The following is a 24,122-nucleotide window of genomic DNA, read 5'->3' on the forward strand; positions in this document are numbered from 1 at the left end:
ATAGCATTCAGAGATTGTGGAAGAGGAGTGGAGAGGATTTTACTTTCGGCCAGTGCTTTGAAGTTCTGACTAATTTGCTTCTTCACATGTTGCACACAGTATACAGACAGGTGCTAGTTATTTTAATCAGATAATTATGTTATATTTGTTCTCAGTTTCTTGCTGAAAAAACCTAGTATGTCCATATTTAGATTTTGTTAATTAATGCCCTACTACAGTGTCACACAAACCGACAAACATAGCAAAGATAAGATTACGTGAAGTGGGTTTTATATTGAACCAATTTGCCGCCGGGATTGTCTTTTGACGCCTTTACCCATTTGGTAAAGTAGATATCGCCGAGTTCGTCTTTGGACGTAAGTTTTAACATATATATTGATTGTGCTTCACAACTCTATTCTGCACGTACTCGTAACACTCCGGTTGACGTGCAATGAAAGAAAAAGGAAACTTAAAAAAAAAAAGTATGTGAAAAGTCTGCTGGCATATTCCGTCAAAACAAGCTTGACTTGTGGTGATTTGTGGTTCTATAAATGATATGATCGCCGGTTACAAAATGTATGTTTTGGGTGAATTCAATAACATTCGCGGGACAGTTTTTACTTCCCGTTTCTCAATTTCCGAGTGATACGGCTTTCAAAATAAGACGGTTAACATTGAACGGTGGTGGTCTTCGAGTATAGATTCAGCCACCAGATGTCGGTGTCGTCAGCGAATGAGTTAACAAGAGCTTGAGAATGAATAATAACTACATTGAATCCACTGGAATACAGCGCATTTGTTCCATTTCTCGAAAAAGTTACAGTTCAGGCAGATACCTCAAATTGATTGAACCAATATTTTATTGGCTCTGCTATATCTTTTCTCCCTGCTCAGCACAATTAGACAGCCATCATTAACCATTCTGAGCGGGAACCCCTTTTGGTGTTAGCATTATGTTATGCTTTAGCTATTGAAAAATAGCAGATCTACAAGCTCATAGCGCGCCACCGAGTGGCGCGCTACGAGCTTGTAGGTCTGCTATTTTTGAAAAATCGAAGAACGACTGACATAGAAACATAGCTTTTTCAGAAAACTGTCAGGATGTAGAAGACATTTTTAGAATCTGATCTCAGGTCAAAATGGGTTAAGAGCAGGGCGATAGATCTACACTGTATAAATAACAAGGCCCCCCATACCTGGAATAGCCTGGCACTGTTGAGGTAGAGTGTCTTCCGGTGCCACATGTTGCCCTGGTCTCCGTAGCGCACCCACAGCATCTGACCGCGGCCCGTGGAGGTGGTCCTCAGGTACACCGCCAGGCGGAACACGTGGGCGCCGAACATGTGGTAGTGGAAGCGGAAGGCGCAGGGGTGCCGCGACTGGCCGGGGTCCTTGCCGTGCAGAGTGGTGGGCTGGAAGACCCGGCTCAGCAACACGGCCGTGTCCTTGGAACAGTGTTGATTTGGACAGCACATTTTATCAATTTAGTTTTTAGCCTAAAAAAAAAGTATTTTGAATGAAATGTCGTTTAGGTTTGGTCACGTTTTAGTTATCTGAAAAGTTTTAGTCGACTAAAATGTATTTTAGCAGACCTAGATGGCGTCATATAATGCCTGATATTACACTTGGTTGCATGCTGAAAATAGCCGATCTATAAGCTTGCAGCGTGATGTTAGAGTTTGTAGATCGGCTATTTTCAGAGTGAAACTCCCGAGCACAACCAAACTTGTTTTATAGTTCTACTGGATCTCTAGTCCCTCCCTAACATTTTAGTCTAGTTTTTATTCGTTGATGAAATTGTCAGCATATTTAGTCTTAGTTTTAGTCATCGTAGCTTAAGTTTTTATTTAGTTTTACACAGTGAAAAAAAAAAGGTAGGCCTAGTCGACAAACGTCTTTCGTCATAGTTTTTAGTCGACGAACTCAACACTACCTTGAACACCTGTGGGCCGGAGGACTCGATGTAGAGGTAGTGGCCGTGCGTGGTGCCCAGGGTGTGGTCCTTGTAGGGCCCCGTGTTGAAGGTGGGCGTGGGGCCCTGGCCGCACGTCCAGTTGAACGCATCCCCGCCGCCGTTCTCCTGCGTCCAGCTGCACAGCCCACGCTCAAAGTTACACTGCAGCCCCGGGGCTTTGAGAGGAAGACGGGACACGAGAGAGATTCTTAATTGGTTATATATATATATATATATATATATATATATAGGACTTTTGATGTGAAAAATACTATTTTATATATCAAAAGTCCCTACATTTTAAAATTGCTTCCCGTAAACACAAACGTACTGCGTGAAGACAGATAGAATCTTGAATATGAATATAAATGAATCTTGATTACATTCACCCAATTTCCTCCACTCACACCTGATTTTAATTAGGGAGACACTCTTGGGCAGCTGCTACATAATTGCCAACTCAAGACGAGGGCCAGACAGCAGACGGTGCATTACTCATTTTAAATGTAATCAACACACTAAAACATTAGGTTAGAAATAACATAAGCAACGTACTAACAAACATGCTTCACATTGGCCGTCTTTCTCTCTCTCCCTTGGGCAGCGTGAGAGACAGGGTAAACAAACACTAGCCCTCTGCTGCACACAGGTGCAGTGAGTGAGACTGCAGCGTTCGATAGCCTGAAGGGATGGGACCTTATAGGGGCAGTAGTGGCTCAGGGGTAGAGTGGCCGGATGGGAACCACAAGGTTCCCAGTTCGAACCTGGGTTCCGCCAGAGTTAGTGTCAAAGTGAACCCCTAATTGCTCCCGATGAGCAGGTTGGCTGTAAATGTATGAATGTAAATAATGCACAATCTATGTAAAGCGCCTTGGAGAAAGGCGCTATATAAATGCACCATTTACCTTATGATTAGTTGAAACCAACGTTTCAGACTGAAATGTCAAAGTAAAATGAGCAAAAAAGCCATTTCACCATGACTTTAAGTATACATACGTACAGTACATCAAAACCATGATATTGTACAAACAACCTGCATCGAATGCCATTAATGGACTGATTGAGGTACAACAGATTTAGGGGTTCTCAACTTTTTTGGCTGGGGGGGGACCCCCGGAAATGCTCAATAACCTTAATAATAGAGAAAATACATTATAAAATACTGAAACCAGATATAATCATTAAGGAAAGTTCATTTTTTTGTGTACTATGTAAACTTTCAATTTCCATTTTATAGCCAATCAGTTTTTTTAATAATCTGGGGACCCGCCAATATAATTTCAGGACCCCCCCCCCCCCCCCCACCCCATGCAATAGATTATAGCAGTGGAATACATCTAAAATCCAGAGGGCCTGTGGCAGGGGGGCAGAGGCAGTCCTCCCATAATTAAAACTGATCTGTAGTGTACGCCCCAGAAAGTTATTATGAGTAGGGGGCCCACAGCAACTCTTGCACCTAGTAAGGTTCGGAAATGGACATTTCACTTGTGTTCACACGCACAATGAAAAAATGAAACATCATCGGCCTTGTAAAAAACCAGACTCACAACATCCCTCTTCGTCCGAGCCGTCCCCACAGTCGTCCACCAGGTCACACAGCTGCAGGTGCTCGACGCACGCTCGGCTGCGCGCGCAGTGGAAGTCGGTGGCGGGACTGGAGCACGTCTCCCTCGGCGGGGGCATGGAGCAGTTCTGGAAGGTGACGTCGTCCAGGGCCGAGACTCCGTCGAACACGCCGAGGCTCAGCTTGGCCACGGAGATCTGGAATGGCCGCGCGATGCGGCCCAGCTGGACCGTGACCTGGTTCCACCGAGGGCCTTGGTTATAGAAGGTTCTCCACAGCACGGTGACGTTGGCTCCGGCAGTGTGCAGGTACATGTCAGCGGCTCCGACAGATATGCCGGCATTATAGTGCCTGAGGGGGAAAGCGATGCATTTTACTTTAGAGTGCGTGCAATTTACTTCCATGATTTCAATGATTCCTTCGTTGTGTATACATATGTATACAAGTTGACATTACACATGAGGGGTTTTGCTTGCTCTGTAGGGAAAGACAATAAGAAACAAATAGAGAAAAATGATTTATAGTCCCTCAGAAGCACTCTGCCAAAAGGCACATTCAATCAAGCTGCAGAAGAAATGCGATCGACCAACTGACAGTAACTTTGAACAGCTGTAAAGCTGTCACCAAGTGACCGATTCAGGTCTGCACACTGTGAGAGACAGTGATATATGTACAGTGTAAATAAGACGGATGCTTAGAGACCCAAGAAAGAGGGAAAAGAATCACACCCGTGTGATAGTGCAACTCTATTTGGGGGTCCCGGGGGGTCCCCGGAAGTTCCAGACCAACAGGACCACGGCCAGGGTGCCGGCGAGCCGCCCCACGTCCGAAACGGTAGAGAAATGAGAGAGTTACCATGGGGGGGGGGCGTCTCCGGGGGGGGGTCCCCGGAAGATCCAGACCCCCAGGAACTCGCCCAGGGGCCCGGGGCCGATTCCGGCGAGCCGCCCCACATCCGAAACGGTTGAGAAATGACAGAGTTACCGTGTGGGGGTCCCTCTACTCTACCCTCTACTGTACTGTACTGTCACTGTACTGGCACAACCGAAAGCATCATGATATATTATATAGTCAATATGTGCGTTTGTTTGTTTGTGTGTGTTAGGTTGCGCACATGGTGAAAAACAACCATGCTATTTTCGTGCTCAGACGCAACCAGCCAGCTACCCAGCCAGCCACACACACAGCTCCGTAACTCAAAAGTAGAGGAAAGAGAGCTAGAGAGCAATGGTGGGAGAGAGAAAATTTAAAACTTGAAGAGGGACATTCTGCACAATGTATACTTTTTACTTGTGGTACTTTTGTGGAACATTCTGATGCCAGTACCTTACTCAAGTAAATTTACTTGTAACAGAGTATTTCTATATTGCAGTATTGATTATTTTACTTAAGTGAAAAGATGTAGTACTTTTCCCCCTACATACTACAGACGCACCTAGCCAGCTACCCAGGCAGGCAGCCACCCAGGCAGGCAGCCACCTTAAAGGTTTTATGACATTAATTTTGATTTCTTTTTCTTTTTCTTTTTTCTTTTGGGTTTTATGACCTTAATTACACCCAAAAAAACATTCAGTGGATTTTCTGTGGTCTGAAGTTTTCTTTGGGGTTTGGAAGCCTTTTGAGCTACAATGAAAACAGGCAACACAGTGAAAACAGTGACATCTGCTGGCAAAGCCCATTGACATATATGGGATTTGCAGGATCTTACATCACAAACAGCAGGAAAATCAGAGCACCTGTTTGAGCCAGAAAACCCCAGATCACAGAAAATCTACTGAATGTTAAAAGTTCATGTTTTTTGGGATTAGAAAACCTAAAAAAAATAAGAACAATTCCAAAACCTTTTTTTTAATGTCACAATCCCTTTAAGGAAGTGGTTGCACCACTTAAAAACACCAACAGTTTGAATATGTAGCTAAGAGTTGTCTGCCTGACATCGACTATGAGGGGAAAAAGGAAGACAGGAAGGAAGGAGCCAGCATTTGTCTGCATCCCCACCAGAAGGTCATGGTGCATCCAGAGGCAGACTCTTTGAACAGGGGTCCACGGAGCACAGCCCTCGGGTACAGGCTGCTACTGTTCTTCAGCACAAACATGAAGTGGCCTGCAATGAAAGAACAGGCTGTCATTATTCACACCCCATGTGACACACAGTGAGTTTTTATGTTTGCATATATATATATATATATATAAAACAGCAGGGAAACAACATCTACTGTATACTGATGTAGGTGGCAGAGAACTTGAACAAATTTAAGAGGGGAGGGTCTCGTCGTTGAAACAGCTGACTCACGTCACACTCACAGGCATAAAATACTGATTCCTGGCGAAAAGAAAGTTAGACCAAGTTTCAGGTGGGTGGTTTTAATATAGTAGGTGGTGGTAGCCGTTGATTGACTCTTACAGCTGAGAAAGCAAATCTCTGTGCCGTGTTCTGCTTTTAAAAACGACAGACTACAGACTTTTTCTCCTATACTATTCTTTTCATCAGAAAACGAATTATTGAAAAACTATAATCGGTTTAATATTTTTAATAATTCAGACAGCACATCCTCCTATAGTTCTTGTTTCATCACTTTTGATACGGGCGGCTACAACTGCAGATGGCAGGTGATGTAATTTTGTGCGAGAGACAGAGAGAGATACAGAGTATGTGTGTTACTTTATGTGCATGTGTAAACCACCCGCAGTGTTGAAAAGTAAGAAAATATTTGAGGTAACTTTACCAGATTATTTCCAATTTTCACTAAACTAATAATTACTTCTACTCCACTACATCTCAGAGAAAAATATTTGAAATCTACTCTAGATTTGTTATTTTTTACAAAACATTCATAAATCTCTTTAGCCTTACTTTGACCATTTGGCTTCAGGCTATTTTCAAAGGATTTCTATACATATGGAACTTGCGAAACAGGACATTCTGTAGTGAGTACTTTTACTTTTGGTACTTTAAGTATATTGTGTGTGTGTGTGTGGGGGCACCCTCACCCAGTGACCCACACACACACACACCTTTATACCCATATTATACTTTATACCCCCCCCCAATGATTTCGGAATTTTCAGTAGCACCGAAGAGAAGACTTTAGGACGGTACCCCCCCCCCCCCCCCCCCCCCCCCCCCCCCCGCCCGAACCGCAAATGACGTCACATTGTAGGCTCTACAGCGCCGAACCGACTTTTATTCGGCTCTAAAATAGGAGTATGAATCGGCCCTTACTCTTGACTTGGACTCTTTAGGTGGACTCGACTACAACACTAGTGTGTACACATGCGTTTCTCTATACCCTCTGTGCTGTTAGTAGAGTGGTCCAGAGGTGGTGGGTGGCCCTGGTAGTCTGGAGGGACCTCCAGCGATGATCCTCGGACCCAGTCGAAGCCATCCCCCAGAGTGAACTCATACCAGCCACAGGAGTCGCCCTCAAAGTCGCAATAAGATGCTGAATTGAAAAACAAAACAAAAGGGATTGGCATTTGGGGCAGTGCCTTCAATAGCCACAGCCACAATACTGGAGCGACAAGGGTCTCGGACCCCACACGCTAGATTGCTGGAACCTGAACTGAAGGCAGAAAGGGGTTTAGGAGGGCGGCGGGTGTGTGTGTTACTGGGAAACAAGGGTCTTACGGCAGTGGGCTTCATCCTCTCCATGGGGACACTGCGGGGTGAAGTCACACACTTTGCTTTCCTCGACACACTCCCCACTGCCACAGGTGAACCACGATGGGGGACACGCAGCAACATTGGGTACAGTCCTCTCTGACAGCATTAAAGAAAGAGAAAATTAGTACATCAACTGAAGTACTGTACCTCAACAAAGTTGAGGTACTTTTACTTTAAGAATTAATGCTTTATATTTCTACTCTTCAGAGGCAAATATTGTTGAAAGTACTTTTTGATGCCAATCCTTTTGTACTTTCATTCAAGCCTTTTACTTGTAACAGATTATTTCTACATGACATTGCTACTTTCAGTAAAACAATCGGTTTACTTCTTTCACCACAAAAAAACAAACAAAAGAATCACTCAAGTAACAAATAACAATTTAAGTGCACACAAAGGACTTGAGCAGCTCTGTTGCGGGGGCTCTTTAATCAGCCAAAGCTGTTTAATAGGCCTTCTACGGTTACAGTGCTTATCATCGATTTCGATCATGTGATTAGTTTTTCATTAGGGAGGCACACAGGGGAAATCACAGCGATCTGCGCTGAAATCTCGGATATGTGTCACAGAAGAATAAGTACCGCACATGGACATATGTTTGATGTGGTTTAGCTAGTTTCAATGATATCAAACGAGAGAAGAATATTCTGATTCATTTTTTACATTTATTTTTTATTTGCCGTCCAAGGCCACCATACTCTTTGCTCATCTGTGGTTTTGATCAGATAAAGCTCCTTTGAATGTAATTGAGAGAGAGCGAGAGCAAGAGAGAGAGAGAGAGAGAGAGGCACACACAAAGACAGGGGGGCAGAGAACAGAAGCATTGGGCAGTATAGTCCATGTGTGATTCCAGGCCTTTCTGACACGGTGTGGTGATCAGCAGTTATCAAGCACTCTCTTAATGAGGCGAGGCACGATCCAGTTACTCCAGCATCAGGGCAGATGGAAGCAGAGGGACAGGGGTGACATTGACCTGACCCTCGCCCATACTTGGACATGCCAAATTATTCCTGGTGAAACTCCCAACAGCCCGGAGCCAAGCAGTACAGAGGACCAGTCCAGTTTTCTGGACATTATTTAAACAGATACTGTGCCCTCTATTGTCCGCTCACTGCAACGTATACGGTATAAGGGCTCCATGGGGAGACTAGTGTACCTGTAAGACCAGTCGACCTGCAGGACCCATGGACCTCATCCTGTCAGATGAGTAATGGGGAGGCGTTGAAGCGCACACTCTAAACTCTAAAGACACTGTGGTGTCTGCTTTGAGGCCGAGACTCAATGAATTGTCGTGTTAAAGAAAACCTGTCCGAAATGCCAAGGAGACGGCGCTAGTTCAACGGCGGGCCAGTGGAACAGAAATGTAGCACATTGATCGCCGGGGCTGTAGACAGCACTTTGTATAGAGCACGTCAATAAGCCTAGCAGCACTGGCTGCCTGTCTGAGGACTGTGTGCTCTGTGTCCAACGCCGTTACAACGTGTATTCAGTGCTGATTTGGAGTCGTCACATACTGTAGGCCTGAGCGACTTTGTTTTCAGAAACAGACCAAGATTGGCTCACGTTTTGAAAGCAAGGGGCACTAGCCCCTTGCCCCACTGGCTTTTAAAATTACGTCATATGGCAGCCAAGTCTATGGACTTTATTTTTTGTTTAGAGTATACTTTTAACGTAAATCTAATGACAGCCAAGTCTATGGACTTTTACTTTTAGTTTAGAGTACATTTAACGTAAATCTAATGGCAGCCAAGTCTATGGACTTTTACTTTTAGTTTAGAGTACATTTAAAGTAAATCTAATGACAGCCAAGTCTATGGACTTTTAATGTTTGTTTGAGGCATGACGCAAGACGCCATGTGGCCAATATAAATACATCTTGTGACTGATTTCGTTTTATACAATAGCACACTGCATTTATGTCTCGTACGGTATATAATGGCGGTTAATCTACAATGAGTTTTATAGCAAAAGGCCGATGCACACCTCAAAAGGCTGGTGACAGGTGCGTAGGGGCAAAGAAGAGGACCCGCACACTGTCAAACAACAAAAATGTTGCTCTTTATTTCTCTCTAACTCTTTATTTCGGTCGCTTAGACCTTCATCAGGACAGATAATGTCCTGATAAAAGTCTAAGCGACCGAAACGTCAACCTAATAAAGAGCAAAACACAAAAGTGTCTGACAGTGTGCGGGTTCTCTTCTTTGTTTTTCAAAGATACCCTTTTTAAATCTACAATGTATGAAAGTGCCTCTGTCTAGCCTACTAGTATGTGCACTAGGCTTCTAAAAGTCGATTTTTTTCTTTCTTAAGTGCAATTCAGGGTGAGTTTGATGTGTGGAAAAAAATGAAAAATGAAAAACAGAAGTATGTATAAGTATTAACCCATTAAGACCTGAGGCCGATTTAGTTGCTCGTGTGAAGCGAGGGGCGCTCTTATCATCATACATCATCATACATCACATTCGGTGCTCAGCCAATCAAATCATCACAAAAGGCAAATCACATTTGGCGTCTTCACTTTTCTCCCCACATTTATCTTCAATATGTACTTTGCTCAGCCAATCAAATCATCGCTATGGGGTGATCAGCCAATCAAAAGAAAATGTCTGTGTTCACACAAACCCAGAAATCTGGGCATCTGGTATTTCCCGGCTTTTCTGGTTTCAATGGGTGTATAATTGTGACATTACCAGGTACAGCCACACAGCCTCGACTGAAGGACAGGTCATCAATAGCCAAGATCTCTGAAGGATGGCTGTCAGCAGCTAGCTCCCCTCGAATCACCACCTAGTAAAAACACAGTATTCACACTTTTATCCTCTTGCATGACCACCTTTTTGTGTATGCAATGCATGAGTGTATGTGTGAAGTGAGTGTTGTTTGTGTGTGAAGGCTCAGTAAGCATCAAACTGAACCCTCTAGTGTTACAGTGGTTCTCAAAGTGGGGTCCAGCCAGGGACCGCCAGGGGTCCGGTCCTTGAGGGGGTTCCAGGGGTCCCCAGCAAATTTTGATATAATAGCATCAAAATCTGTTTAACCACTTTAATCCTATAGATCTGCTATTTCTGAGGGGCGCTAGCCCCTCCAATGTTCAGCTATTAGTGTAGATGTTGGGCTTACACAAACATTACATTCCCATTGGCAATGAATGGAGAATGTACGTCATAATATGACGTACATTCTCCATTCATTGCCAATGTAACATGTCGATTTTCTCGTCCACATATTATGTGGACGAGCAAATCGACATGTTACGTCATGATGATGTACAATGTTAAGAGCGCCCCTCACTTCACACGGGTGTGATTGTATGGGGGTCCCCTGTACAAAATGGGTGTATATTTATTTGATGGTCCTCGATATGAGAAGGTTTGAGAACCACACTGCTCTAAGGAAAGCGTAGCTGCCATGTTATGATGCCTCTGCTTCAGTTTGAGGCTAATAATGTATGTGAGCTGCCCAGACTAAAGTCCACAGTGTTATCTGCTTCCGTCACGTGCAGTTTCACAGATCCACATTTATGGCTGATCAACAAATTAATCACCGTAGTTATATGCAGTGGTGTAAAGTAACTAAGTTTCTTAGTAAGTAAGAATACTTTTATTTCTAGTACTTTTGGTATAACGCCTACTTTAACATTTTTATACCAATACATTTGTACTTTTACAAAAAGAGTATTTCCGCATTGCAGTAATAATCCACCACTGGTACAGCCTACTAAGCTTGTAATAAATAAAACAGACGTATGGGGCAAAGGAGCCATTCCAAAATCCATCCGTCGACCGTCGAAGGGAAGAGAAAAATAGCTAATAAATAGTAATTTTCACTCTCAAGAAAAGTCTCTCCACTGAATGATGCCAATGCAGCCCCCGTGCTGGAGAGACAGAGGGAGTCCCTAATCCACAGCAATGACCACCATCACAATACAGACTGGTCTTAATCACTTAAAAAGAAGAAGAAGAAGAAGAAAAAACTGCCTTAACCAAATAAAAGGTGAATGAAATTAAAGTATTATCTACACTCTCTTGAGTATAGTTAGTGTGGTTGCCCAACACAGTGGTTCCCAAACGTTTTAGCCTGTGATGCAAAACAGAAATAAGATCTACAAGCTCACGTGTCGCTTCGCGAGCTTGTAGATCGTCTATCTTCAGTACTTCTTAAATATTTGTTCTAATTTATGGAATTTCTTAGATATTATTTTTATTTCTTCATATAGAACTATATGAAACACGTATGAAATACATGAACAAACACGTAATGACGTTACGTGTTTGTAACTTGAATTCATATTTCATAATTATGAAACCTAAAGAACACCTAAACCAGTTACTGGTTAATCTCTCAAGAACAGATTCCGAGCTGTGCTACTGAATCTGTCAGCAGGATCATTCAGAATGCGTATACATTGTTGTTAGTGGGAACGAAAACATAGGCACCCAACAGGAACCGCCAGTGGTCCACGGTCCACCGTTTGAAAACCCATGGTCTATATACAGGTGAATTCTGTACCAAGTGTTTCTACATGTGTGTTTGATTTGGCTTTCATTCATTAGAACCGGGAAAGCAGATATACAAGCTCATAGCATGTCACTTCCTGACATGCTGCGAGCTTGTACATCTGCTACTTTGGAACATTTTTTTAAATCTTGAAAGTGTGAGAACTACTGATTTAGAAGGCCTCAGGTCTTAATGGTACGTAAATTACTTTAATTTGATGGTATAGGCTACCAGCTCTCATCCAGCGGTACCCTCAAAATCACTTATTTCCGCTCCTGGAAGTGTAGCTTAATGACATGACATGAATGACTTAATTATATCCTTAATGTTCTTTCAATTCCAGTTAGAATATACTATGCATATACAACAATTTTAATTACACTCAGAAAGACTGAAGCGATATGAGGACAGGTCATTTGGAACTTAATGTTCTGTCCTTACACTTAAGGCTGAAAGTGAAACAATTAAGACAAAAGCACAGCGGTGCATCAATCACCATTACAATGAGGTTTGGAATTAATGCTGAATTAACGGACGTGGGAGTGAATGTTAGGATGGAGTTGACTTCTACGCATCCCAGGCATCAAGCAGCCATATTATGAAACTGTGCTGGCTAAGCCCAGTGGCAGATGGCTGCAGTAGAGATGGGTTGAGGGGTGAGGGAGAGGTGAAGGTGCACACTAAGTGAGACACAGGCTGCGTCCGAATTGCTAGGGTTGTTCCCTACTCCCTATCCCCCATACGGGGATCCAGACTCTAGTGGACTCTATAGTGATGATTTCGGACAATACTCCCTGTATGGGGAGCACCGACTCTGACGTCAATATCGATAGAGGGCGCTGTAGTTCCGCGGGTTCATGTACTTTTTATTTGCATGAAATCCCCATTAGGTTTTTTCAGATCGCCTCATAAAGAACTGTTTGAAAAATAAACAAATCATCCCGGCCGTTTCACTCATTTGGATATGAAGAATCAACTGACTACAAGAAACCAATCAAAACGCTGCTGCTGAATTTCTGCTAGGAACAGACTGTATCAAATAAGTGACTGCAGGCTGTCACCTCCCTGCAAGGACAGTTTGTAAAGTTATTTTTAAATTCATGAATGAATAAAGAAAAAATAGGTTAATGAAAATATGTTTGCAGGCATTTAGGCCTATATATCTATGATAAAAAGGTTATTTTAAAATCATAGGCCCATAACAATGGGCCTATGATTATTATCAATAAATTAATATTAGGCTATATCCATTATCCAGCAATATGAAAACAGTGCACAACCTTGACAATATATGAAAATATCAGCAGCATGATTGATTAACCACATGAACCCCCGCTAATCCTGGGGCGGGGGGGATAGGCCTACCAAAAATAGCCGATCTATAAGCAACGCGCGACGTCCGTGTTGTGAGCTTGTATACTTTTACTTGGGTACTTTTGGTAAAGAATTACCAAAAGTAGCCGATCTACAAGCTCTGCTCACAATACGGACGTTTGGTGTTAACAGAAACAGCAGTCCAATAAATGACTGCCTACACAATGAAGTTTTAATGCATTTATCATTTGTGATAAAGAATCTCACAAATATATTCTACAGCAAGCAACTGATTCCTCTCCTAACGTCATGCGCTGAGTAGATTTATTATAAATAAAATAAAACAATTTCAAATAAATGCACAGATCATTTGTCTCGAGATCTGTAGCTTCGAGATCCGCCAGGGAAGAAAAGAGGGGAAAACGAAAGTTTAAAAAGTACATTTGTGTTGATTTCTTTCGCTGGTTCAACTTCTGCCTCTTCTGAGTTGGAGCGCAATGAGCGCATGCATGCAGAAGCAGCGCACGTGCGCAAACGCGTGCATGTGCGCTCAAGAGCGAGCTTGCACAATGCATTATGGGGCAGATTTGCTTCGCTGTGTTTTTGTAGTGACCATCGGATGCTCCCTACAATTCCCGGTGCATTATGGGATACTTCAGTCCACTGCGTTAGGGTGCAAAAATGCTCACTACATATTCGGACACTATAACAAAATGGCGGAACCTCAAAGTAGTGCACTATATGGGGCATAGGGAATGATTTCGGACGCAGCCACAGACTCTAGGTGAATCACAATCCGCGGTGTGGAGACTACACAGTGTGTATTTCGGGGTATGTGACGTCACAACGGTGCGCCGCAGTGCTTCCCATTCCACAGACCACAAAAAGACAGGCGCTGACACTACACAGGGCCACGCACTATTTTCCCCCGCCCGATTCCAAAGGCCAGTTTGGATGTACCCTGAGCCGTGCAGGGTACATCGCCACGGCGCAACCCATGGCATTTCTCCAGCCCGCAGAGACAGCCCGCAGGAAATAAAAATGTCGGAAACTAGTACGTTTTATACTCTTTTAAAAGTGTTGTTGTGTCACGGAAGGTAATTGTAATATGTTTTGGGATAGTATTTAGTTGTTTAAGCTATCAAATGTATCATGACAGAGCCAAATAAACATTTTCACACATTTCACATTTTCACACATTTTCACACATTTCACATTTTCACACATTTCACACATTTCACATTTTCACTTTTCCACACATTTCACATTTTCACATTTTCACTCATTTCACACATTTCACATTTTCACACATTTCACATTTTCACACATTTCACATTTTCACACATTTCACATTTTCACACATTTCACATATTTTCACACATTTCACATTTTTAAGCACCTTCTGTCTAAGAAAGAACACTTAACAGCAGGATTCATCCCTGCCAGATGGCCTCAGAACAACCCTGTCCAGATGGCCTCAGAAAAGTACTTTTACACCACTATCCAACGCTCATGGGCTTTGCGCTTCAAGTGTCCACCCTGACACTGAGAGGTTGGGGTTCGATGTCCGGCCGGGTCGTACCAAAGACTAGTTAAAATGGGAGCCAATGCCTCCCTGCTTGGCAAACAGCATCAGGGGTTGGATCGGGGGTAAGTCCCTGCGTCATACTAGCATCATGCCCAGGGGGTGTACTTGTACGTCAAGCTGCCTCACGCTACAGAAACAGAAGATAGGCTCCTGCCCTATGGGCCTCATGGCTCAGCAAAGCATACTTATTCAAAGCACTTTGTTTTAATGTACTGTCTGTACATGCATTACTTCACCCATTCACGCATCAACGCAGCAGAGGCGACCATGCAAGGGCAAGCAGCAACCTGCTCACCTGGACACTGGCGGAACAACTCGGTACCAGGCTGGGGTTGATTGACCACACGATCAGGCCCCGCCCCACAGACACATACAAATTCAATTTGCACAACGTAGCCTGCAGCCTGGAACTAAAACACTAAAACAATAACGCGTTCATACCTGAAATTGATCATTGCTGTGAAACAGTATTGCTGTCCTCTGCCACAGTTCCATCCGTGGTGGTTCTGTGTGTTCCCACACCACTCCTCTCCGACCCTCAGGGCGGGATTCAATCAGGATCTGAAGAGCTCCACGTTTTGCCCCGACATGATGGTAGAAACTCATCTGTTCCGTCGCAGAAAACAAACCACAGTTATCAATTATTGTCAGTTGTTTAGGTTTTTTGGGGGGGAAGAGTTCATTCAAAAAGGTGTTAATTTACCTGGCAGGTCTGTGACGGCAGGAAGACAGGACTCTGCAGGTCTGCCTCGGTTCTCTCTCCAGTATCAGGCGAAAGCACAAGAAAGTGCGCTGTGAGGGAGAGAATTGTGTGTGCGTGTTTGTTCAGTGTGTTGAATGCATTAAAGTAGTAGTTCACCCCAGAAATGACATATTTTCTATCAATTACACACCTCATGAAACCTTGAATTCATGGAGATTAATTCATGGAGATTAATTCAAGGAATTGTTTTTGTCGCATTCCTGAGCCGATAATTTGATGACCGGGTCATCGGTCAGTAGGAGACTCGGAGACTCACGGGGTGTGTAATGGGGTGTGAAATCTTGTTTGTGGTGAACTACTCCTTTAAAGGATAAGGACGGTAACATTACATAATATGACACATAATCGTCTCTGTCGGGAGGAAACCTCATACAGTATGTCCAAAACTGCTACTTTTCAGGATTCAAATTAATTCGAAAATATCAAAAGTAGCAGATCTACAAGCTCACATCACACTTGCCAATCTAGCTGCTACTTTTGATACATTTCTGTGACGCTGTATGATCAAGTAGGGCAGTGGTTTTCAACCAGTGGCCCGGGGACCACCAGTGGTCCTTGAGGGGGTTCCAGGTGGTCCCCAGCTAAATGATAGAGAGCTGGTAACCAAATGGACCCATAGTTATTTATTAATTATATATTATATTGAGAGCGTAAAATGGACCCATAAGGGTCCATTCATTTGGTTTCATTTTACGCTCTCAAGAGTTAAATTATTGATATTGTTATTGTATCCGCATTAGTTAATTTACAATAAGTCTACACAATTAGAGAATGTAAAAAATAATTGTTATTTTGATCAACATCTGCCCGTTAACTCTTCTAATGGTACATTAGAATACATCAATACAGCATGGAATTCACAAAATCTTATCAACAAATAACAAAATATTCTTTAGTTTTGGGCCCGAGAGGCAAAATCTCATCAAATGGTGGTCCGTGGCTCAAATGCTGAATAAATGATGGGCCTTGATATGAAAACGGTTGAAAACCACTGAAGTAGGGCGTTCATTTGTGAAGAAACACAGGCTTTCTGCCCCAACAAGAAAGACAAAAGATGATTTCTTCAGAATAAAGAAGTAGCTAGAAAAGTGCCAGATGTTCAGCAGCTGACCACCAAACAAACATTATAATCATTGACTTACAGTACTTTAATCAGAGTAAGATAGATACTTTATTTGTCCATGTGGAAATTCCTTTTGTGCCAAGCAGTCATCAGGATACAAAAAAACACAACACATTGACAATGTACCTGATTGGTTGTTAGCGTGATCATGTGTGAGTCCTGGGAACCCGGTCTCTCTTGTCCACTGAGCAAGCCTGTCTGAGCTCTGGGTCAGCTCACAGAAACCCTCCTCAAAGTCACACCTCCTGTGCGCCCAACCTGTGTATGGGACAAAAAGGTTCAAAATAGCTAAGCAGTAACATTTTTTTGGGGGGGTGGGGGTAGATGATTAGCAAAAATTTGCCTCAAAAGTTTGGGGACCCTTGAAATAGAGCTACTAACTATGAACCCAACACTATTCTGTTCTCCCAGGGGTTTACAAAGAGTATCTTAGTTCCCCTCTGTGTACAGTGATTGCGGAGTAAACAGTCTCTACATAAACCAGAGATTCAATTTCATTGTATGACTCAATGTTCAAGCAAGGACTGTATAAGGTCCCAGTGGTAATGTAATGAAGCTTTATTTTGAGTGTGGGGAAATGAAGTAGTCATTTCATGAAAACAATGCACTGAACTATTGTGACCGCAATGCAACACAACAAAATTTAATAAAAACAAAACAAATATATATAGGAGCATATAACTCAAGTCCATTTTTACACCCGTTGATTTATTGAATTCAGCGAATGGGAGAATCTTTTTCTTTGAACTGCCTGTATGAAAATGTTGTCTTGTCATCATGTCTCCATGAATGAAAGCCTGTCTAAAAAGGGGGAGTTATCTTTTTGACCCGGTAGGCCATCTGGTTTTGGTTGTGTCCTGCTGTTTCATTAGCTGGCATTAATGCTTGTAATGCACTGGCAGGTAGCTCTGGTCCATAGCTCTAATGCCTTGAATGTCGTCTTCCTGCGCTTACATGAAATGCAGACCAGCCTCACCAATACAAAGGCGGCTTGTGTTATTAGAAAGCCACTTTCCTTAGTGGACACACTGAGCCCCCACCACACGTATAAAATGCAAAGGAAAAAATCTTGTCTATGAGATTTTCTCTTGGCAATATCGGTAGGTGTTTTCCGGTGGGAAAAAACCCCTTTCTGGCCAAATGCATTTTATACGTGTGGTGGGGGGGCTCAGAGTACTAAGGAAAGTAGGCTTTCTAATAACACAAGCCGCCTTTGTATTGGTGAGTAGGTAAAACGTTCTTTATACAGTATATCCGCAACTGGGGAGAGGCTGGTCTTCATTTCATTCGAGGGCAGGAAGACAACAGTCTCATAGCCTACTGTAAATGCAACGGCAGCAAAGGGCATCTTCATGTCACTGGCTTCCATTGAAAAGGAATGGTTGACTCTGACAGATGTACTGTACAAGCAAGCTTGTATATCAGCTATTTTTTAGAACTACTGTGCTAAATCACTGTTCTAAATCCTATGACACGGATGCTTTCCTGCTTTTAATAGGTAAAGTGGTAGAATCACAGTCTGTATAAGCCTACTCACAGTCTTTGTCATCGCTGCCATCCCTACATTCGTCACTTAAGTCACAACCGCTGTCACCTGGTCTGACACACGGTCCCTGGACACAGGTCAACTCTCCCGGTGAACAGGCCCCGGCAGCACACAGACGGACATGTACCAGTAGACAGAGCAGCAACAGCTTTGCTGGTTGCCACAGTGGCAGAGTCATTGAATCCCCCTTGTCCTACTAATACTCCAAGAACACTCCACTCCTCAATTGCCATTAATTAAAGCAGGTCGAATTTAGATTTTAGTTACTGTGAGAGCTTTCGTCCCGTCCCGTCGTCGTATACTGCTTGGGACACGTATTGATTCTGAATGCATGCGCAAGCTGCTTCCATGCGATAATGGCCAATAAAATGGCTTTTATGGCCGTCGTTACTCAATAACAGTGGGGAGTGCCTCTGATATCTTTGTACATGTGTGCATCTGTTAACTAATTAACTACAACTACTGATCATATAATACATGAAAAAACAAAAGCATGTTTATCTAAACTTGTTTATAAGGGCTTATCTTTATACACAGCAATCTTGAGTGTTAAAGTTAAAGCAGCACTATGTAAAAAAAAAACATGGTAGCCATCGTCTTTGACTTCATTCCCCCCCCCCTTGCTTATTGGGCGAGAAACCACAGTATGTATATGTGTGTATGCAAAAGTCATGCAATTATTCAATAAACGTTCTGCACCAACAAAGTGTAGACATGTCCCCGCAAAAGCGAGTGCCAAGTTAATCCTGCACGGTTAACTCGGGATTATTCTAAATTAAATAAATAATGCAATACTCAAAACATAAACTGGTATGATGATGTGAGCAAGTCAGTAATCACTAATCAGTCATGTCTGCAGTGTATGGATGTATGAAGTGTGCTGTGTGAGTGTTGTATGGTTTGCAACTGCTTCAAAGAGAGGAAAGAGAGAGCTCCAGAGATTGGAAAGAGAAGTCCTTATATAAAATATATACACCTTCCCAAACCCCAGCTGTATTGAGTTGGTCTGACGGCCTGCTTATGGAGTTACATTTGTTTACCTGCTCCACTCTGCAGTCTGCACTGATCACTGAGGCTGCCAGCTAGCTAGCAGTGGAGGCAGATAAGCAGGACAGTCACAACAGTACTTCTTTACGTACATTTTAACAAACACTTTTATACTTTTCTTCAAGTACATTTTTAATTCCGGGCTTTTACTTGTAACAGCAGCATTTCTACTACGAGTATATGGGCGCCAGAAACAGAGAGAGGGATAGTGCTGCTAATGAGAGAGAGAGAGAGAGAGAGAGGTGGGGGAATTGCACCACTCAGTTCACACTTCACACGGGTGTGATTTTTTACTTTTTCCACCACAGTTGCATCACATGCATGTAATGCCAGTTATGAGATTTATGACTTAGACAGGAAATGAAAATTAGTCATAATGTCAATGTAGTCTGATGATGGTGACAACGAAGTTAATTAATTGTGAGTGGAGTGATTGACTCCCACCAGTAAAGAGATGCAAATTCAATGGGAAGGGGCTCATTTGCATATAGTGATTGAATTATTTATGTCAGTCAACAAATCATGAGAATGGGCTTATTTTCTTCTTTTAAATTTTCTTCTTTTAAATCATGAATTCATTCCAAGTTTGGCTTAAAGTTACAATTCAAGGACTTGTAATTGTCTTGTTTATTGTCATATCTTTATGTTACGTGTGTGGACCCGAGGATGATTAGCTGATGTTCTCCATCATTTATTCTAACCGCTCCCCGAAAAGGCCTATCTGCCCTGACCACTTATCCATGATTTATACATTATGGATAATTAGTATGGACTTATATGGTTATTCGTCTCAACAAGTTACCTTTAGTCAAACTATTTTTGTACTTTCTAAATCATATAGCAAAGCATAGAGAAAGTAATCTAAACCTATCCGAAAAGGAGTGAGATTAAGTAAAACTTATAAACTCCCACAACCTTTATCTTTAATTAAATAATTACTCACTGACTTCTGTGCTTCACTATTTACTCAGGTTTTGCACTTTATCTGCTAAATGCCTAAATTGTTAAATTGTAAATGCTATTAGGCAGGTAATTTCCCTCTCTGCACTTTTTCCATATCATGAATTTTGGACTCTTGCTATTCAATTCACTCTCAATGACGAGACAAAAGGTTAAAGCGTAAAGCATTCATCAAAGTGACAAACAAACAAAAACGTCATCTAATTCAAGTCCTAAGCGGCCGGCGAGTCTAACCACTGCAACCATTTATCAAATGTTTGAATCATTTGTTTTGCCCACCCTCCTCGATAGCATATTAAAATGCTGATCTGATTACATTTGGTTTTCATTTATAACCTCCGCGAGTTGAGGAATTGCATTTGACCTTCATATATTTTCATCCTCTGGTGGATTTTCACTGAGCTGATGGTTAGCGGGAGGATGTGTTCATACCCTGCCAGGCACAATGCATGGGCAAAATAAATAAATCCCATTATCTGTCAGTATAATGGGGCTTAAACGTGGCATATAACGAAAAATACTGTCAGCACAATGCAAAAATAATGTTCAATATAACAGTTTAAAAGAAACGGCACACACACACACGCGCGCACGAAATGAAAGATAAAAAACATCAGCAAAAAATGAGGGGGCGGGGGACATTTCTTTGGGCATGATTCCATATTCAGGTGTCTCTCAACAAAGGTACCGTACATAAAATATCGTATAGTAGAAATACCATGATGTAGAAATATGCTAAAAATAATATAACTATACTATAACCTTTTCTAAAATAGATCTGCAACAAACTCAGTGTCACATTGTGATGCGTTATGAGCTTGTATATTGGCTATTTTTAATACACAGACTATACAATATAGGGCTTAATTCATTGGTTAATGTATGTTTTGTATAGTAATCCAACTCCATGAGGTAACTTGGAACAAAGGTTTGCAAATAATTGTGGAGCAAAAAAAAGTACAATTTTACCCCTGAGATCAAGTGGAGTATAAAGTATAAAGTAGCAAAAAACTGTAAACGCTCATATAAAGTAAAAGTATACCACATAATTGTTGTACAGTAGGCTATATTTGAGTAAGTATACTTCCACCACTGAATAAAACAAAAGAATCTCATGAATTTTAACCGCTCAGGAATCCCATGCAGTTCCCAGACTCACAACAGAACAGAAGGTCAATAATTGAGGTGATCATGTCTGGGAATTTCATTCTACTTCATGGCTCCTCCAGAAAGTCAAAATCCGCTACAAAATGTATCATGGGTAGCCGCCATTTTCAATAGATGTTGAGTAAGAACTGCAGCCCAAAGATTATTTTATTGTATTATTTTATTCTATTATTGTGAATATTAAAGTGGTGGGTTCAGAGGCATTGGGGGTTCCAGGGGGTGGCAATTGCCAATTAATTGGGCATGCCATTACAGTGACATGTTTGAAAATGTAAGAAATAGCAAAAATCAGACCCGTCTGAACTGAGTTGTGCTGTTGGGGTGTCTGACTAGTGGGTGTCTGACTAGTGGGTGTATGACTATAGTGGGTGTCTGACTATAGTGGGTGTCTGTCTGACTATAGTGGGTGTCTGACTATAGTGGGTGTCTGACTATAGTGGGTGTCTGTCTGACTATAGTGGGTGTCTGACTATAGTGGGTGTCTGACTATAGTGGGTGTATGACTATAGTGGGTGTCTGACTGGGTACAGGTCTTTTTTCCGACATACCGGGAGTCCGACAACCAATAGTCCGACAGCCAATATTCCGACACGTCATTATTCCGACAATCCAATATACCGACCATAGAAATTCCCCCTTTTTCACCCCAACAGTCTGACATAACATTCCCCCGACAAAGGTTTTAGCAATGGTCCGACAATCATAGATCAGACAAGCCAATAGTCCGACACGGAAGACAGACAAACAGCACAACGCCGTTTCTACTGTTATGTCAGAAAGGTGCACGGCGCTTAGAGAGAGAGAGAGAGATTGAGGCGGGAGTGGAACCCCTTCATGTGTGTGTGTGTGTGTGTGTGTGTGTGTGTGTGTGTCGCATGCGCGCGTGCGTGCAAACTTCGAGACGAGTTGTATGTCCGCCTGACAGTGGTGCATGCTACTACTACTACTACTACTAGTCTACTGTTGTGTGTGTGTGTGTGTGTGTGTGTGTGTGTGTGTGTGTGTGTGTGTGTGTGTGTGTGTGTGTGTGTTTTTAGACAATAGACCACTTACTTAGCACTTGATTTAACTATGAAAGAAATGAAGACGATGAAGGATATCGTCAAGGGGTTGGCACTGATTGACACACTTGGGTCAAAATGGGTACGCCCTGGATGAAATGTATGTTTCACTATAAAAGTATAAATAAAATACCATGACACTCCTCTGAATGAAATAAAAAATCCTACTAATTAACCCTAAAAATCTATAGACCTATAATACCCTCCTTAAGCGAATAAACAAAAATGAACCACCATCCCTACACCCCACCCCCTACTAGATAGATAGATAGATAGATACATTTAACAGCTTCATTTTTGATTTTCCAGTTCCAATTTTATCTGCTTCTTGTCGTCACTTTCAGGTTACATTTTCATTTTCATTCAGAGGGAGAGTCATGGTATCTTATAGGGAGGACACGTCCATAATCATCTCTACTAGCAATTAAGTGTGTCAATCATTGCCAACCCCTTGACAATATCTTTCATGTCTTTATTTCTTTCATAGTTAAATAGTCTTTATTTCTTTCATAGTTAAATCAAGTGCTAAGTGGTCTATTGTCTAAAAACACACACACACACACACACACACACACACACACACACACACACACACACACACACACACACACACACACACAAGCAACAGTACATCAATTCATCATTATTTATTTCAAATTGAAATACAATGTAATGCACTACTGTCAGGCGGACATACAACTAGTCTCGAAGTTCGCACGCACGCACTCACACACACGCGCACACACACATGCACGCGTACACACACACGAACGCACTCACGCACACACACACACACACACAGCGGCGCTGGCCACACTCAATGAAGTTGAAACTGGAACACACGCTCAGCATCGTGGGATGCAAGTTGAGCTTGCGGATCAGCTATTTTCGCTTTATCTACTGTTTCCCGCGTCGGACTATTGTCCCGTCTAACCAATGGTTTTCGGACTATTGCTAGAACTTCTGTCGGGAAATGACATGTCTAACCATTGGAGTAAAAAGCCGGAATGGGGGACAATAGTCCGACACATGTCGGACTATTGCCTGTCGGATTATTGGGGTGTCGGAAAAACGTGCGCACCCCGTCTGACTATAGTGGGTGTATGACTATAGTGGGTGTCTGTCTGACTATAGTGGGTGTCTGACTATAGTGGGTGTCTGACTATAGTGGGTGTCTGTCTGACTATAGTGGGTGTCTGACTATAGTGGGTGTATGACTATAGTGGGTGTATGACTATAGTGGGTGTCTGACTATAGTGGGTGTCTGACTATAGTGGGTGTATGACTATAGTGGGTGTATGACTATAGTGGGTGTCTGACTATAGTGGGTGTCTGACTATAGTGGGTGTCTGACTGACTAGTGGGTGTCTGACTGACTAGTGGGTGTCTGACTATAGTGGGTGTCTGACTAGTGGGTGTCTGACTATAGTGGGTGTCTGACTGACTAGTGGGTGTCTGACTATAGTGGGTGTCTGACTATAGTGGGTGTCTGACTATAGTGGGTGTCTGACTAGTGGCACTAGTCAGTAGTCTATAGTCAGACACCCACTAAGTGGGTGTTTGTCGGCCCCTAGCTTCCCACTCTCAGCTTCCCAAACAGTGCAACACTTTAGCACCTGTTGGTACCTTAAACATACATACGGACATACAGACATAGGGACGGACAGACATTGCTGTTCCTCGAGTGGCTGCACCACTCAAACATAAAAAGGTATTAAAAAAAACATGTCAGAGAGATGCAGTGTTGCAAGGTCTGCTTATTTGAAGCAATTTTGGGCTCCTGTAAAGTTGCAGGTTGCGTTTTTTTGGCCCCGTTTTTAGAGTGTAGTTGCTTATTTTGGCTTGTTTCCCAATGTTGTTAAAACCAGTGGTTCTCAAAAATCTTATCAAAT

The 24,122-nt window shown here is 42.5% G+C and overlaps 1 protein-coding gene across 1 annotated transcript in view; it reads right to left on the minus strand.

Annotated features, from left to right (window-relative positions):
- malrd1 (MAM and LDL receptor class A domain containing 1) overlaps window positions 1-18,173 on the minus strand; it is a gene marked incomplete at its 5' end in the record, with an annotated part of 78,739 nt that extends 60,566 nt beyond the window's left edge. The window contains 11 exons of the mRNA XM_080793330.1: window positions 1,179-1,427; window positions 1,916-2,112; window positions 3,484-3,851; window positions 5,499-5,604; window positions 6,791-6,943; window positions 7,129-7,260; window positions 9,855-9,951; window positions 15,005-15,169; window positions 15,267-15,355; window positions 16,576-16,707; window positions 17,987-18,173. Coding sequence (XP_080649456.1) covers window positions 1,179-1,427; window positions 1,916-2,112; window positions 3,484-3,851; window positions 5,499-5,604; window positions 6,791-6,943; window positions 7,129-7,260; window positions 9,855-9,951; window positions 15,005-15,169; window positions 15,267-15,355; window positions 16,576-16,707; window positions 17,987-18,173 — 1,875 coding nt within the window. The remainder of the gene's footprint in view (window positions 1-1,178; window positions 1,428-1,915; window positions 2,113-3,483; window positions 3,852-5,498; window positions 5,605-6,790; window positions 6,944-7,128; window positions 7,261-9,854; window positions 9,952-15,004; window positions 15,170-15,266; window positions 15,356-16,575; window positions 16,708-17,986) is intronic.
- Window positions 18,174-24,122: the final 5,949 nt, after the last annotated feature.

The sequence above is a fragment of the Protomyctophum bolini genome (genome assembly GCF_963924005.1).
Source record: "Protomyctophum bolini genome assembly, chromosome: 21".
NCBI classification, from domain to species: Eukaryota; Metazoa; Chordata; class Actinopteri; order Myctophiformes; family Myctophidae; genus Protomyctophum; species Protomyctophum bolini.